The sequence below is a fragment of the Thermobia domestica genome, chromosome 12, assembly GCF_964235325.1.
Source record: "Thermobia domestica chromosome 12, izTheDome1.hap1.1, whole genome shotgun sequence".
Lineage (NCBI taxonomy): Eukaryota > Metazoa > Arthropoda > Insecta > Zygentoma > Lepismatidae > Thermobia > Thermobia domestica.
Genome location: NC_137465.1, coordinates 80,408,431 through 80,424,564, shown reverse-complemented (window position 1 = coordinate 80,424,564; position 16,134 = coordinate 80,408,431). Strand labels below are relative to the sequence as shown.

General features: G+C 36.1%; 1 protein-coding gene across 7 annotated transcripts in view; it reads left to right on the top strand.

Moving 5' to 3' along the window:
- The first annotated feature begins 11,485 nt into the window (after positions 1–11,485).
- Positions 11,486–16,134, top strand: part of Zn72D (Zinc-finger protein 72D) — a 396,471-nt gene continuing 391,822 nt past the window's right edge. For 4 of the 7 annotated variants that reach the window (XM_081733836.1, XM_081733832.1, XM_081733833.1 and 1 more), the window contains exon 1: positions 11,487–11,633. In XM_081733836.1, the coding sequence (XP_081589962.1) occupies positions 11,584–11,633 (50 nt within the window). In that variant the 5' untranslated portion in view covers positions 11,487–11,583. Of the gene's footprint in view, positions 11,634–16,134 lie in introns of all 7 variants that reach the window. The other 3 variants (XM_081733834.1, XM_081733837.1, XM_081733835.1) reach the window with 1 other exon arrangement.

Below are 16,134 nucleotides of genomic sequence, written 5' to 3'. Positions count from 1 at the left end.
GCGCCCCTTTCAGCAGGGAGGCAATATGAGAAGTGGACGTACAGCTTAACGTAGACCCCTAACCACATGAACTCAAGCCCGAAATCGAACTCGGGTCTCTCACGCCAAAGACATGTATAATAATAATAATAATAATAAATAATAATAATAATATGAATTGCGTTCTGATGGTGGGGGGCGCGGTTGCTCAGTGGTAGAGCGTTCACCTCCGGTGCTTGGGGTCCCTGGTTCGATCCCAGCTCGCGCCGTGTGGACTTTGTGGTGGACAAACACCGTGCTCGTGGGTTTTCTCGGAGTTTCCTCCCACTTTCTTCATTCCATCATTTCACTCATCTCTCATCATCACCGTCTCCTTTAGCCTGGCCGGCATAACCGTAGGACGTAAAACTTAAGGATTTCATTTCATTTCATTTCGTTCTGGTGGTGATGAAGGAGGTATTAGATCTGATACTGATTTCCTGAACACTAGATCTCCCGATTTATTTACAGTTTACGAAAATTTTATGGATCGATGCAAGAAGTTATTTGCAATAAGGGCGACTTACATTGGGATATATAGAAAAGGTTCTGTACCTGTACACCTTATTTTTGGATAAATTAGAAGTTGTCCATCACCTCTATGTAATACATATACTTAAAAAAATGTACAGCAAGAATGACTGAAAAATTACAAAATAAAAAGAAATAAATGCATCAAGTGAGATTCGAACCAAGTTAAAATATTGCATCAACACAGAAAGTAGACTGCTTAACATGCGTGGCTATCGCAACAACTAGAGAACGCTCCTTCAGTTGTATTGATACGGAAGGACCCTTAACTACCATTCTTTTTATGAGGATCTTTCTTTTTCGTCGAGAAGTGTGTGTGTGTTTTCCAAAAAAAAAAAAAAAAAAAAAAAAGTTTGCTGCATTTTTGCTGAGGTACTGTCTTGTACTAGAAGTATCGTTATTAGAAGTAACAAAAGAGGAACTGAGAATTTCAAACATCAAACTGTGAGCTGTGCTCATAAGTTTTGTTTCGTTTTTCATTCCTTCCCCTCCTCTTAATCAGAATGCGTTGTTGCAAAGCTTACAAATTTAAGGGACTTAGAAAATTTTACTTACGCATTTATAAATATATTACTCATTTATTTTCGCTATATACGTATATATTTCCTTTATAAAATAAGTGTATTTTAAACTCTTGATAACTTTCCACCTAAAACTGTATGATGGAAAACGCCACATTGAATTTGGGACTAGTTAGCAATGCTCAGGGGCAGGTCTACCGGGTCAGGACTTCCCCAAACTTTCGAAACTCGACTATCTTTTGTAAACTTTCTTAACAGAAATATACTTGTTTAACAGAGAAATGATCAAAATAAGCTAAATATTTTATTTTACGCCTCATCATGTATTCTTTCTTTTCTTAAAAATAATCGTTCTATCAGTTTTTGCTAACAATACAGGTAATGGTAATGAAGAATTACTTATCGTCTTTACGGGTGCAGAATAAGAAAGGTATATATTGCATAGTAGACGTATTGGACTCCTCCCAGCAAACATTTCTGGGTGTAGAAATGTCAATGCTGTTGTTTTGACGTTCTTGTCCTTTGGCTTCTGTTAATAATGATCTTACATCTAGCGGGTTTGAAAGTTTGCTTTCCAGAACGTATGACATTAATAAGCGTTGTTTCTCCTAATGTGGAAGTATATTGTGTTCATCTCGCGTTGCTTAAACAAGATGGGTGATTTGGAATGTAGTTATTTTTTTTTATTTTTTTATTTTATTTTATTTTTTATTTATTTATTTATTTATTTTTTTTTTTTTTTTGCTCGTGTGTGTGTTGATGTATGCATATGTGACATTTCGTCCCTGCGCCTCGAAGAACCGCTGTGTGATAATACCACAACTTTTCAGGACAAGCAAAACACATTCCGAACTCTTAAAATTTTGCCAAATATACACGGAAACACTTGAAAAATATAATAAAAAGTTTCTGTGTTAGCTTGGTCAACAATATTATATTACTATTTATGTGTTTACGTAGCATGTGTCGATTTACCTTTTGCGCCTTTATAAGCACATAGAGGATTTGTATACAATAATCAATACTACGTGATGAGAACCTGAAGCCTCTAATTTGCTATTATTTTTCATTGTTGTGGCGAAACAATTGAATACATCACTTATCACACTATAAGGGACGTTGCCTGACAGCTTTCAGGTTTATTTGGAAACTCATTTTCGACAAACAAACAAACAAAAAAAAAAGTCACATAGCGGTTCTTCGAGGCGCAGCGACGATTTGCAATTCATATTCCGGCACCTCTTTTGTATCAGCTGTTTTGGTTTTTAGTTATGAGATTTAATTGTATGTGTAAATAACCCACAAATTTTGGATGAATTCTATACCATGACTTCTGCAAATTACAAAATAATGCCCAACTTTAAACTGAGGAAAAACTTCCAATTAAAGCAAACAGCATTCAGGACAGTATTCGAAAAAAATCCGGTTTAATTTCACAGGACATCTTATGGCAAAAATGTTGTTTGCACTAGATATATTTCCACAATTTATTTTAAATTTTCCTAGATAAACTGTGAATAAAGTGTGTTCAATTTACATTTATATATACTGTATATAACATTAATCTCTGTCACGGAATCTTCAGTCTACGCTGCAGAGGAATTTGGATCACTGTCAGGAGTGGGTTTGCTAGAATGAATTCTTCGCAATAATCTAGAAAAAACTATTTAGTGAATCTGCAAAGCTTCTGAAATTAATAGTAACTGTACTTATGACGTCAGCATAAAAAGAAAGACTTTTCTCTACATCGAAAGAATGACACTTCCAAGGGATTGAATGCCCCAAGAAAAGTTATTACCATTGGTTACGTTTTCCATTGAAAAAGATCTGAGAATAAGAATACCAGAGTTCAACGAGCATGTATTGACAGATTTGCTCCAATCAAAGAGAGGGAAATGAACTTACTAATTAAATAAAATGACTAATCGAATAAAATGTCCTGCATTATTTTCTATTTTTTAAAACTGAATTTTATTTAATTTCACAAGTTACATAGCATTTGCATCTAAAGTTATGCTGATTAGTCAATGAGTTCACCAGGTCCGTAGCCAGCCCAAAATTGATGGGGGAGGCGGTAAAAGTTAGAAACGCCGATCCAACCATATTATAGTTCATCAGCATATTATGGTCCATTTGCAAGCCTACTGTGAAAATTTTAGCTGTCCAGCAAAATTTAGGACGGTCCGGCCCCCTAAAACTTTACCTTAAAAGTTTTAAAGCCATGGATCCTGGTAAAACAACAAAACATATCAAGTTCGCAAATCCAAATAACACGAATAATGTGACATGCAGGGAAAACAGAGAAACTCCTATATGATAAGACGACAGGAGCAAAAATCACAAGCTGAATGTTTAAAGTGTATGACAAGGAAGCAAGCACCCGAGTATGTGGCGTAGTGGCTAACATACTAACCATTCAATCAGCTGATCTATGTTCGAATCTTCGTCGAAGGAACACCCATTACTTGTGGTATTAGAGTGTTATATATGGTTTCGTTCTGTAAGATTTTTCTTATTCTTTTCTAAAGTAATAATATAAAGCTGCAAGTATGATTCTACCTAGATAGATCAAAAATAAGTGTGTTCTAGACTTCCTCCTATTAATAAAATATAAAAATAAGCTTACATCCGAAACAAAATATACAAGTACTTGAAATAAAAGTAGCAAGTTGGTGAGTCACCAGCGTGCAGAATAGCAAAGCAAATATTACCGGAGCTGCTTTCAAGTGCATGCCGTATCTCTGTCTTAACTGTGAACTGAACACACCTTTTTTCAAAACACGTTATCAATGAAATACTGGTCTGTGTGAAAACAGAAAGAGAAGAAAATGAAATGAAATTTTTGAGTTTTACGTCCCACGGTTTTGCCTGTTAGGCTAAAGGAGACGATGATTATTAGAGATGAATGAAATGGTGGAATGAAGAAAGTGGGAGGAAACGGGAGAACCCCGAGAAAACCCACGCACACGGTGTTTGTCCACCACAAAGTTCACTTGGCGGGAGCAGGGTTTGAACCCGAGACCTCTAGCACCAGAGGTGAACGCTCTACCACTGAGCCACCGCGGCCCAACAGAAAGAGAAGAGGAAACAACATGCAGTATATTTTGTTTTTATTATAAGGTGTTTCAATATGTTGGAAAAAGAAATCGTGTTCATTATTTATGAGAATATGATTAATAAATTAGTGTTCATACCGAGTTGAAAGACAATATGTATTCTGGAAGGTCATATTAGGGAATACTCACGTGAGAATGAAAAAATGCAATATTTATGGAATCAACCCTATCAAGAGATTGATTCCTGGTGGGAGTTCATTTAGTTTAGAATCCCAAGTTAAGTTGTAGAACCATGTCTCATATAGTCTCGGTGCTGAAAGGGATGTTACACTCCCAATGAACCACTGATCAGTTTTAGAAATATCAGTTTGAGAAAGATGATTGGTTTGTGAACTCTGAAAGGTTTCTATTTATCCACAAGCCATGCATGGAGCAAGTTCCTCGTAACTCAAAATAGATTAAAATCACAAATCTGCGTATAAAAGTTGATCACTCGCTGAATTATTGTGACCAATAGAATAATTAAACTTGATTTTTAGCTTCATAAAATTATGCTTCTAGGTTCCTAATACGGGTTCAATATATCCATAAATATATACAATCAAAAACAGAATACACTGTTTGTTTAAAAATATAAGCTGGAGCACTCTTTAAAGGTCAGACACGAACTAGTTGAAATGCTCATTCCTCGAACGAGAAGAATAAGTTTATGGAAATATTTGCGAAATATTCAAACCTCTTCCCCAATAAAATTGCTTATCAATCGAAGTGAAATGAAAAAGATCCAAATGAATCCAACTGCTAACTATCTTCTAGATTTATTTTAAACAGCTAAAAATACTTACTCGCTTTGGCCTGTTTATGAACATAAAATGGGAAATTAAGATATTGTAGCAGTTGCTTTCTTTTCTTTGGTAGTGTTGTAATTTCAGAAAAGGAAGGACCATGTCGTCACATATTTTTAAGAAGGAGTTTAAATGCCGAATCTCATCTTCCTATCATCAGAGATTGGTCAGAAACTCTCCTTTTTTGGAGTACTCTTTTCATACTCCTTTTCCTTGCTTACAACATGTATTGCATGGAAGTAACATGAGAAAACCCCGGTCAGAGTTAACTAACAATAGGAAAGCATACTTTAGTAAATGAACTTCAGGGCACCTTCGCTAAGCAGTAGTACACATTTAAAGTGTTAATATTACAAACTGGAGGAGCGCAATAGCCAGAAATACTGGGAAATAGCGTCTTAAACGCTCAAAACTTGCTACATGTATGACCAGTGATGAAAATTTTCCGATTCATAAAAACATATTCCACTTATTCCTACATCGTTGTTTAGCCGTGATGTAAGGTGGAAAATTTCCTTCTATATTTTTCCAGAAAATTTTCCGTCCTAAACAAATGTCAGTGATCAAGTAATAATTCCTCAGTAATTATAAAATTGATTGAATTCATGTATACAAAGTCATGTTAAAAAGTGAAAAGTCGTTTAAAGAATCTGAAAATTTTCATGGCTCAGACAATTTTCAGTACTATGTAGGAATAAGTGGAACAATTTTTCATGATTCGAAAAATTTTCTGTCCTGTATGGAAAAATTGAAAAACTTTTTATGAGTCGGAAAACTTTCATCATTTTGAAGCAAAAAGTAAAACAACTTTTTGCAAATCGAAAAGTTTTATTGTTCTGTAGAAACGAATGAAAGGAATTTTCATGGATCGGAAATTTTTCATTATGATGTAGAAACAAATGCAAAAAACTTTTCATAATCCGAGTAATAGCATAATAGCATAATTTTGGATATTATGTATAGTGATGTTAGGTGGAAAATTTTCCACTATATTTAACTGCACATTCAGCTATAAAATTGAATTTCTGTAGGGGAAAGTTAGTCAGCAACAAATTATAATTTTCCAATTAGCTTTTGGGATCCGGAAAATTTTCTAATATTTCAGAAAATTACATAGTGTTTCTCTCTTTCTGTGTATGTGTATGTGTGTGTGAAATTCAGTGAACATACATCGAGCTCGTAGAGAACAAATATCCTATTCCACTATTTAAAATGTAATAAGAAATCGAAAAGAAACCTTTGTGCCCACCACAAACTTTTGAAAGTTGACGCCCGAAAGGTAAGAACAGATGATCCGAAGTGAATCAAATATTGCACAGATATTGTGGATTTAAAATGAGGCCATACGGGTTTCGAATTGTCCTGAGAAAAACGGTTAGGGGGCACGGACACCTTCTAGTATTTGATCACGAAATATCAGAAGCGCTAGTAACAGTATGTCAGATGTGTATAAAGAACATGAAGAATTGCAACGAAACATTGTGTATGGAAAATACGCAAAAAAATAAATGAATATGGTTTCTTATTTTCTGCGGAAAAAACTGCTTTAAGGGTGGCTGCCCCACAAAATTTTGAAGGTTGATACTCGAAAGGCAAGAAGAAATGAACCGAAGTGAATGAAATTTACACAGATGTTGCAGACGTAAAATGAGAATACGGGTTTCGTATTTTCCTCTAGAAAACGGTTGGGTGGGGCGGCGATTAATCATGAAAAATCAAAAGTGCTAATAATAATATGTCAGATGTGTGTGACCGACATGAAGAATTGCAACGAAACTTTTTGTATGGACAATACGCTGAAAACAGAGGAATATTTTTTTTTATTTTTGCGGAAAAACGGTTTTATAGGGCAAAAGACCCCACCCCAAAATTTTTAAATTTGTCGCCCAGAAGGTAAGAAGAAATGTACTGAGGTGAATGAAATTTTGCATAAATATTGTAGACATAAAATGAGGGAATACGGGTTTCGTATTTACCTGAATAAAAAACGGTTAGGTGTGGCATGGACCCCTTGATACCTTTGATCACGAAATATCATAAGCGCTAGTAACAGTATGTCAGATGTGTGTAAATGACAGGGTGGAAAAAAATCATGATTTTTTTAAAAATCACTTTTGTTGATGTTTTTGATTTAAATCGATTTTTGAAAATTAAATCAAATCTTTCTCCTCGTAAATTACAAATCGCGAACTGAAGAAAAAGCATTAGGAATTAGTATTAAATGCTAATTATGCCATTTAAGTAAAAGTATTAGGGTTGAATTTTGAATTAATATCCAATTGTTAACCTATATCAATCCCAAACAATGTTTCTTAACCCTTTTAAATTATGGCTTTTTTAAAAGGAAAATTATAGACTTTCAGTCAAGCAGCTACACGTCATCCCTATTTATCCTAGGATCATGGTTCATACCTCATTCTCTTCAGAATAGAACAGCCTTTAAAACGGTAACATTCACATTTCCCTATCATGTCCTTGAAGCAGGAAATTTTGAGAGAAAATGGGATTTTTTTGATTTTTTTTTTCAAATTTTGATAACCCTCTGGACTCCCTTGTGTTAACGCACATATCTCAAAGGGAACTGGGAAATGCTAAGGGGTGTACCAAATGTGTGTATAAAATTTCAAGCTATCTTGAATAGTAAGGGCGGGAAAAATATTTAACAATGAGCTAAAAACATCCCCACAATGCCCCAGATAACCCGCATGTAATATAAAAATTTCCTCAGACATGTCTATTTATCCTAGGGTCGTGATTTGTACATTATTCTCTTCAGAATAAAAAAGATTTTCAATCGTACCATTCAAAGGTCTCCATCGTGTATCTGGAGCGGAAAAATCACGAAAAAAGAGATTTTCTGTTAAAAATATCCGTTTTTACTTTTTACCCCTCTGGACCAACCCCCCTGTTTTAAGGTAGAGATCTGAAACACCGAAAAATACTAAGGGTGCATTGAATAAATGTGGAAAATTTCAATCTTCTAGGTACAAAAGTAAGCCTGTGAAAAATAATATTCCCCAAATACTCCAGATTCCCGTATAAAACAGGATCTCATGTAAAAGTTCCCTGAGACATTCCTATATATCCTAGGAGCATAGTACGTACATCGTCCTCTTCAGAATAGAATAGCATTTCAAACGGTACCATTCATATGTCTCCATCTGAATCGCGAAAAAAGCTATGTTGTTAAAAAATATCCATTCTTTACATTTTCCCCTCCAAACCACCCTGTTTTCACGCAGAGATCTGAAAACATCTGAAAAATACTAAGGGGTGCATTGAATAAATGTGGAAAATTTCAATCTTCTAGGTACAAAAGTAAGCCCGTGAAAAATAATATTCCCCAAATACCCCAGATTCCAGTATAAAACAGGATCTCAGGTAAAAGTTTCCTAAGACATCCCTATTTATCCTAGGAGCATAGTACGTACAGCATTCTGCTTAGAATAGAACAGCCTTTCAAACGGTACCATTCATATGTCTCCATCTGAATCGCGAAAAATGCTATTTTTTAAAAAATATATATTTTTTTAATATTTCCCCTTCTAGACCCCCCTGTTTTTACGCAGAGATCTGAAAACATCTGAAAAGGGGTGCAGTGAATGAGTGTGAAAATTTTCAGTCTTTTGAATGCAAAATGTAAGCGTGCCAAAAAAATAAGAATAATAGGCATAACAAAAAATATCTTTTTAAAATTATGATGTCATCACACACTATGACTCGACGCAGAAAGGCGTGAAAGCATATTAGTCCAGTCTAGCTGGCATAATTTTAGGTCAAACCCGGACATAATTGTTGAATTCCTTAAATTTCGCCCACAGAGTCCTTGATGTGAATGTAATAACATATTAAAAGTCCCCGCCCCTCCCATGCCTGCGTCATCCAATATGACGGCTAATCCAATATGACCGCCAAGGATTATATTAGGTACATAGGTTTTGAAATAAAGACACCCTGCTCCTAAACTACATAACATATTAACATCCGGTAAACACCATATTAAACAGCATACATATAGCTATTATACATTTTCATATTCATATGATAAATATTTTCTATGTAAGAAAACTTTAAAGCTAATTTTACCTTATATATTTTGCTATTCAACACAGTTTGTGCTTTCATACAGACACAACTAAAGTGATTTATGACTTTTCTTTAATATTGTTGAGTAGAGCACTTAGTTTGCAAAGATTATAATTTTGTTCCTTGCTGATAGACCCATTAGTAGCTGAATTAGAACGGGTTTCATAACATGTTACAAATAAGCAATTCACATTCAAAAAACGTTAGCGGTCGTTGACATGCCCAGTCTAGCTAACAGTTTACTTTGAACATAACTGTTGAAGTCACGAAATCTTGCACACCGATTCTTTACTATAAATTTAAATACGTAATAAGAAGTCCTCATCTCTGCGATGATCACTATGCTATTAACAATAACAAATACTGCCTGTGATTTCTGAACACTAATGATTAGTCAGCTTAAATCGTTTAACGTTTGTTTTTTTCTGAGAATGCACATTTGTTTCATCATTAAGCTGATCATCTGAATTGTCTATATCAGAATCAGTAATATATGAATTTCCACATTGCAGGCCATGGCTGTAGGTACAAATACTTGTGCATCGAAGACCAACATTCCTACATTTGCAGCGCGTACATTCAGCAGTTTTGCATGCACACGAAATTAATTTCAGGAGGAAGTCTGGTGCTGGAGGTTGAAGACACGGAATAGGAAGAAGCTGTCCATTCAAAGTCTTCCATCCCCATTCATTTGGATTCAGATTGTATCCTAACCAGGACTGCACCTGGTGATACACACGCATGAAGTGTAATCTACTTGCATCTGATGTTAGAAGAAGTGTGGAAAGGTTAAATTGTGATGTCAAACGTTGATTTGCTACACATTTCACGTACATGAAATAGCGAAGAGAGTTCAATGTTCCGTCAGAAGAACCACCATATAGATGCAATAGAAATTTCTCCCCTGCACCTGCTACTTCCTCTTGTGTTTTATCTGGCTGTGTGAATACTGAAACAAGTTGGCGAAGAGATTCACTTCTCTCTAACAACAAAAGGAAGGACTTTTTTCCTTTTCCGAATGGTGCTGATGTGGTGTCACAGCCTGAAGCAGCATGCAGGAATAAGAGACTGTTCTGCACATCACACAATTGATTCTAAATTTTACTTATTGTTGTATACTTTCACAGACCGCACAGTACTGCCTGGTTTTAACTGCATCTGGTAACTGCCATCATTTACATATTTGGACAAGTCATTAGATTTTCAGTTCAACAATCTGTTGGATCCAAGGATCTACAACAGGGGGCGGATCCAGGACCGACTTCTGGGGGGAGGACGGTGGGTTGTCATACTGCTACTTTTAAGGGCGATGTTATTGATCGGTATGTGTTTTTATTCATGATTGTATTTGTATGTTTTTTTCTTTCTTCACTTGTTGTACTTGTGCGTGTGTGCGTGTTTTGTTAAAAGTACCACTTTTTTCTTTTTCTTTTTTTTATCATCTTACTGTATATCTGTATTTTTGTTGTATATAACCGTATCTTTTGACTCAATTGATTGTATGTTTTTTTTTTTTGTATAACTCAATGTACTTCCTTGACAAGGGTTAGGTGGTAGAGCAGCAATATGCTGAACCTCGCCCGCCTGAATAAAGCCTTTTTCAATTCAATTCAATTCAACACAGAGCTCCTCCGTGGCTAAGCGGTTAGCGTACGCGCCTTTGGCGCGGGAGTCCCGGGTTCGATTCCCGGCGGGAGCTCATGTGGTTCGGATTCCACGTTAATCAGTAGGTCCACGTCTCATATAGCCTCGCTGCTGAACGGGACGCTAAACTAAAATCAACTCAACTCAATTCAACACATATTTCAAGTGTTTTTCGTCTGTTTAATACAGCGACCACAAGAGGCTCTGCTGGTAAATCCTACATAGTTTTAAGGATCGTCTGAGACCCCTACATCACTTCAGGATAAAAGAAATTGCATGGAAGTTTGAGTTAGGCAACACTGTTAAGTTGTAGCCTGGGTTGAGGCCTTAGTTCAGATCCGTACGGGCTTTACAATGTTATTCAGTGTGAGTCTTTGACAAATCTTTGGGGTGTCACTGAACACAACCTACATCATGTAATAAAACACTTATAACCCACATACCCTAGCACTAAATAATCAGTAAATGTATCGCTCCGTTGACACAAATCATGACTGTGAATAACCGTTTACCGCAAAAGACGTCGCAAATATTGCGGAGCACTCGAAAACCCAAGAGATGCAAAAATCAATTATTACTTTTATGAGTATTATCCTGAGCTAAAACGCAGATTATGTGTTGCATTGACAGCCCCGTGGGGGATTATTCGTTTCTAGTTCTCTCGAAATCCATCGCAAAGCAACGCTTAAACTAAATGTGAAATTGCGTCGTGGCAGGTACACGGTTACAGAATGAGGAATGGTTATTTTTGTTGAACTAAAGATGTGACAACACTGGACCACGAATTTGCTAATTGACCAATCCATGCACTTCTTTCAGTGAGTGCATCTGTCTTCTGGCGTCCATTTCATCTCTGCTTGAAGAGAAGGTTTGGAAGAGAAAATGGCAACGAACAATTACTTTGGTTTTACACATGGTGGAACTCAATATGGGTATGCACTAGCAAGTAAAGTTACAAAGATTGTTGATTTTCCGTTTGATGATAGGATAAGTTATTACTTGATAAACATTTAGTAATATTTGTATTTTAATGCAGCCGGCTAGTGTGGCGTGCATTTCGCCACGGGGTGACGATTATATTTTATAATAATTCTGGACAATTGCACGTATGAAACGCTTTTTTTTTTTTTATTATTTGTCCGGGTTTTTTGTTACTAGTTTTATAACTCAATTTCCGTATTTGAAATACAGTTGAATGTTAACAGACCCATACATGAGCTCATGATTTTATGTGGTTCTTTTCATCGGAAAACGCATTCCTAACTGTCTTACGAATTATGTCCGAAGAGGTGCATTCGTGGTTTCAGATTCACTTTGGAAGAGCTTAAAGGGTATAAATATTTAACGTGAGCACATGTGATAAAGTATAGTGAAACAAAAAATGCTCTGGATACTAAAAGTAAGAAGGGGTTAAGGGATAAATTCTGCTTTTTGAGGGTCCATACTTTTTTTTCTGCAAAAATTGATACTTTGCTTAAATGTAGCGTATTTTGGTAAGCTTGTGTTAAGTGTAGGGTTATAGTTAAGGAGCCGTACGTCCCATTTAGGGAAGGACGAGAAACTCCATACTTTCAGGAATTATTCATTGACTATCTAGGATGTTAAAAAGTAGGTAATAGACTGAGTTCTTGCCCTTGTACTTAGGGTGTTTAGGTAGTGCAACAGTAAGATGTATCCTCGTGCACGGGAGATAAGTAGCTGTTCTTAACTATTACCCAGGTGAGGGGAATAGTTAAGAAGGTTGTGGTGGTTGTAGGGTTCTTGTAGTAAGCGGCACTGTATGTGGAGGCGGAGGTGTACACTCATGGTTTAGTGGCAGGAAAAGCATTGTGGAAATGTCGCGTATGTGTCTAGGTGGTTATAGATCTATATTGTGTTTGAGGTTTATAGAAATACATGAGCATGTAATTTAACCAACCTAACCAGCTATGTGGCTACTACGGCGGTGTATTTCTGCATAGTGTACGGAAGCTATATTTTATGTTTACACGTTAAGCGTTACTAGCATGTAACGGTGGAAAAAAAGTAATTTTTGTTGATTTCTTTTATTGAAATGATATCTTTCTCCTCGTATAATACAAGTTGCAAACTGAAGAAAAATCATTAGAAATTAGTATTAATAAACGTTAATTATGTCATTTAAGTGAAAGTATTGTTGTTGAATTTTCAATTAATCCCCAGTCGTTAACCTATTTCAATCCCGAACAATGTTTCTTAAGCATTAAGGGAAAAGTACAGCAACGTTTATCAACATCACTTTTTTTTTCCCCCACAGAAGTTACTGATATTTGGCATGGGCATATTTTTAAAAGAATCGCAACTACTGTGTGGCACGAAATACATAAATTTCACCTAAAGTTATAAAATGCAAGAACGGAATGGAGAAAACGTACTCTTCTAAATACGCCCCTGTTAAATGCGAACAAACACGCGCAAGCAAAAGAATTTTAGTTTTAAATGTTGAAGAGCCCTGGGCATTTGTGCCATATCGCCGGACCACATTCAAAACTAAAAAAAGCACCAAAATGTATTGCATTCGGTTATATTGTGTTGGATTTCATTAATTTACGTTACATTAGGCGTGCAGTATTACTTTAGTTCGGATCCATAGTACAAGTATTAGTAGTGGCATTTATTCCGAAGTTGGGCGTCCGCTTTCGTCACGTTTTTTCGCTGTTATCTCCTTTCCACACTTTCTGCAATTTGTTATTAGGTTCATTAATCCGTGCTCTTCACAAATTTTAAAAGATTTTGCTCGTTATCAACGTATTGCTACATAAATGTTAAAACTGCTAGTTCATTGCCCTTGTACATTCGCCATGTTGATAACATAAATGCTCTTTTCTTTCCCACAATGCAACTGTTCGGTTACCTTGCGCCAAGTAGTTCCCTCCGCTCGCCGTATAGTCCCATGTTTATAACCGCTTATATGTAACAAATAAACAGATTTTTCGATACTCTTATATATTATCAAGCACACAAACGATAAAATTATCCATATCTTTCCTGTAAATTTTAAAAATTTCGCTGGAAACGGACGCCCAACTTTGGAATTTAACCCTTAGTAGTAGTAGTAATAGAAGCAGGAGTAAGAGTAGTAATAGCAGTAGTAGGAAGATTAGAAGCCCGGCAGGGGTTGGTTGGGATCTCTTCTCGACATGAAATGCAAATTAAAGACCTGCCACTTTTTTTCTGTACATTTTACAATTTCTGGATCCGTATAATAAAAAAAGTACCTCTCCGCGAAATAGTCCATCCGCCTCCACATACAGTGCCGCTAACATCAAAAACATTCAACAAATACAACTACTTTCTTAACTTTTATTATTCGCCTTACCTGCCTTGTGCTAATTCTTTCTCACAAACTTGAATAAATTCTCCAATTGGCCCGGTAAATTTTCTAAAATAGGATTGCCCGTTACCCGCTCAAAATGGGTATTCCGTAATCATCTGCATGGCGCTAGTTTTCAAACTGTGCTGTACATACATTTGATCATTGTATCATGATTATTATTTTCCATAATCGAAGTAACAGAAACGGAATTTCACTTTAAATTATTTCGGAATTTTATTTGAATCAATCCACCCTGGTATGAAACTGCTAATGAAACATGTATCATTGCCAATACCTATCTGCTTTCACTACCCTCGCTTACGCGTATACTTACCGCCTCTGACGCACCTGCTACCTTCGGACAGCAAGGTTCTAGAACATGGTTCCCCTTCCCATTTAGCTGTAATAAAGACAGAAAACAACGTGCCCTGTGTGGCTCTAGCCGCCTTCACTCGCTAATGCTCGTTCAGCAATACTGTGTGAATTAAATATTAAACTTTGGTTCAGAAATAAATCAATCTAGCTACTAATCTATATAGGAGGCACTGTAGTCTCTGTGCCATAGGTCTGGACATTGTATTTATACGCAAATAGTAATTTTCTATTCCAGATTGTACAACTTTATACTCCTCTGTTCTTAAGATAACTGCCTTTTCCCTCCCTACGAAACCTTTCGTAACGTAATCTAATCCGACCAAATGTGTATTTTGTTCTTTATATTCGTGTGGTACGGCGATAGAGCACTAATGCCATTTAGGTGTTTCAGGGGAAGTTTAACTTTATACTTACAGTACCATCACAGTTTGTATAGATTGGCAATTGTTTGTTTTTTTACTTAGTTTAGCCCTCCATGCAAGTTTTTCGTGTTTCTCGATTATACACATTGAATTTCTATTCAAGCTTAACAGATGTCTTATACCTTAATTATCCTTCCATGCCTACTCGTTTCTCTTGTAGGCGTTCTGTTTTTTACGTAGCTTCAGCCTGCCGAATGCGGAATTACCAAGGGTTCAATGCCGGATATCAAACCTGAAAGCCTTTGTGCCGCACAGTAGGTCCAGTAAGAAATTCATTGTAAATACCTTAGAATGTATCAGGGTGGAAAAAAGTCATGATTAAAAAAAATCCGGTAAGGAAAAAGTGCAGCAACGTTTTCGAGCATGATATTTTTTTTCGCAAGTTACTGATACTTGACACGGGCATGTTCTTAAAAAATTGGAATTAGCTTGCAATACGAAATACATAATTTCGTGTAAAGTTATAAAATTAAAAAAAAAAAATCTCTGAGAGGATCGGATCCCTTTAAATACACACGTATTATCTGGGAGCAAACATACACGCACATGCAAAGGAATTTTTCTCTTAAATGTCCATGGTGATTCCCCATTGGAATGGTTAACGATTTATAAACCCAATGTTACGAAGAGAAGAAAGCATGATTGCCCCTTTACAGGGTTGGTAAAAAACATGTTTTTTTTATTGAAAAAGACAAAAAAAAATTTTTTTTGGTTTAAATAATTTGCTCTATGTATTTATATCACATATGAACAGAAATAAGATTGTTTCGCCGTGGTGTTATTCAACAACCGGGTTATGCTGGAAGGGGTCACATAAGCTTAAAGCGTAATTCAAACTACTTCTCGGCTTACATTCGAGAGATATTGTACTCGAAACCGGGAGTAATTGGTCACAAACGCGGTACGTCTGCCGATGCAAGCCAAGAAGCGGTTTGGATTCATCTTTAAGCTTATGTGAGCCCCTTCCAGCATAACCCGGTTGTTGCATAATAACACCAAGGCGAAACAAACTTACTTCTGTTCATATCTATATTATAAAAGAGAACGTACAAATCCTTTGTTCCCTCATCACGCTAATACGGCTGAACCAATTTCTTTTATTTTTGGGGGGTTATTAGGATTTGGACCCTAGATGGTTTTTATCATATCACTTTAATTTTTAATTACCAGTGTCTTGAGATAATTGACCATTCAAGTGTCCATACGTACAAATCCTTTGTTATTAGTTCATCATAGGTAAAAATAAACGTATTTATATGCAACCCGCATGACCGTGTCACTCGGCGGGTTAACATAAATGAC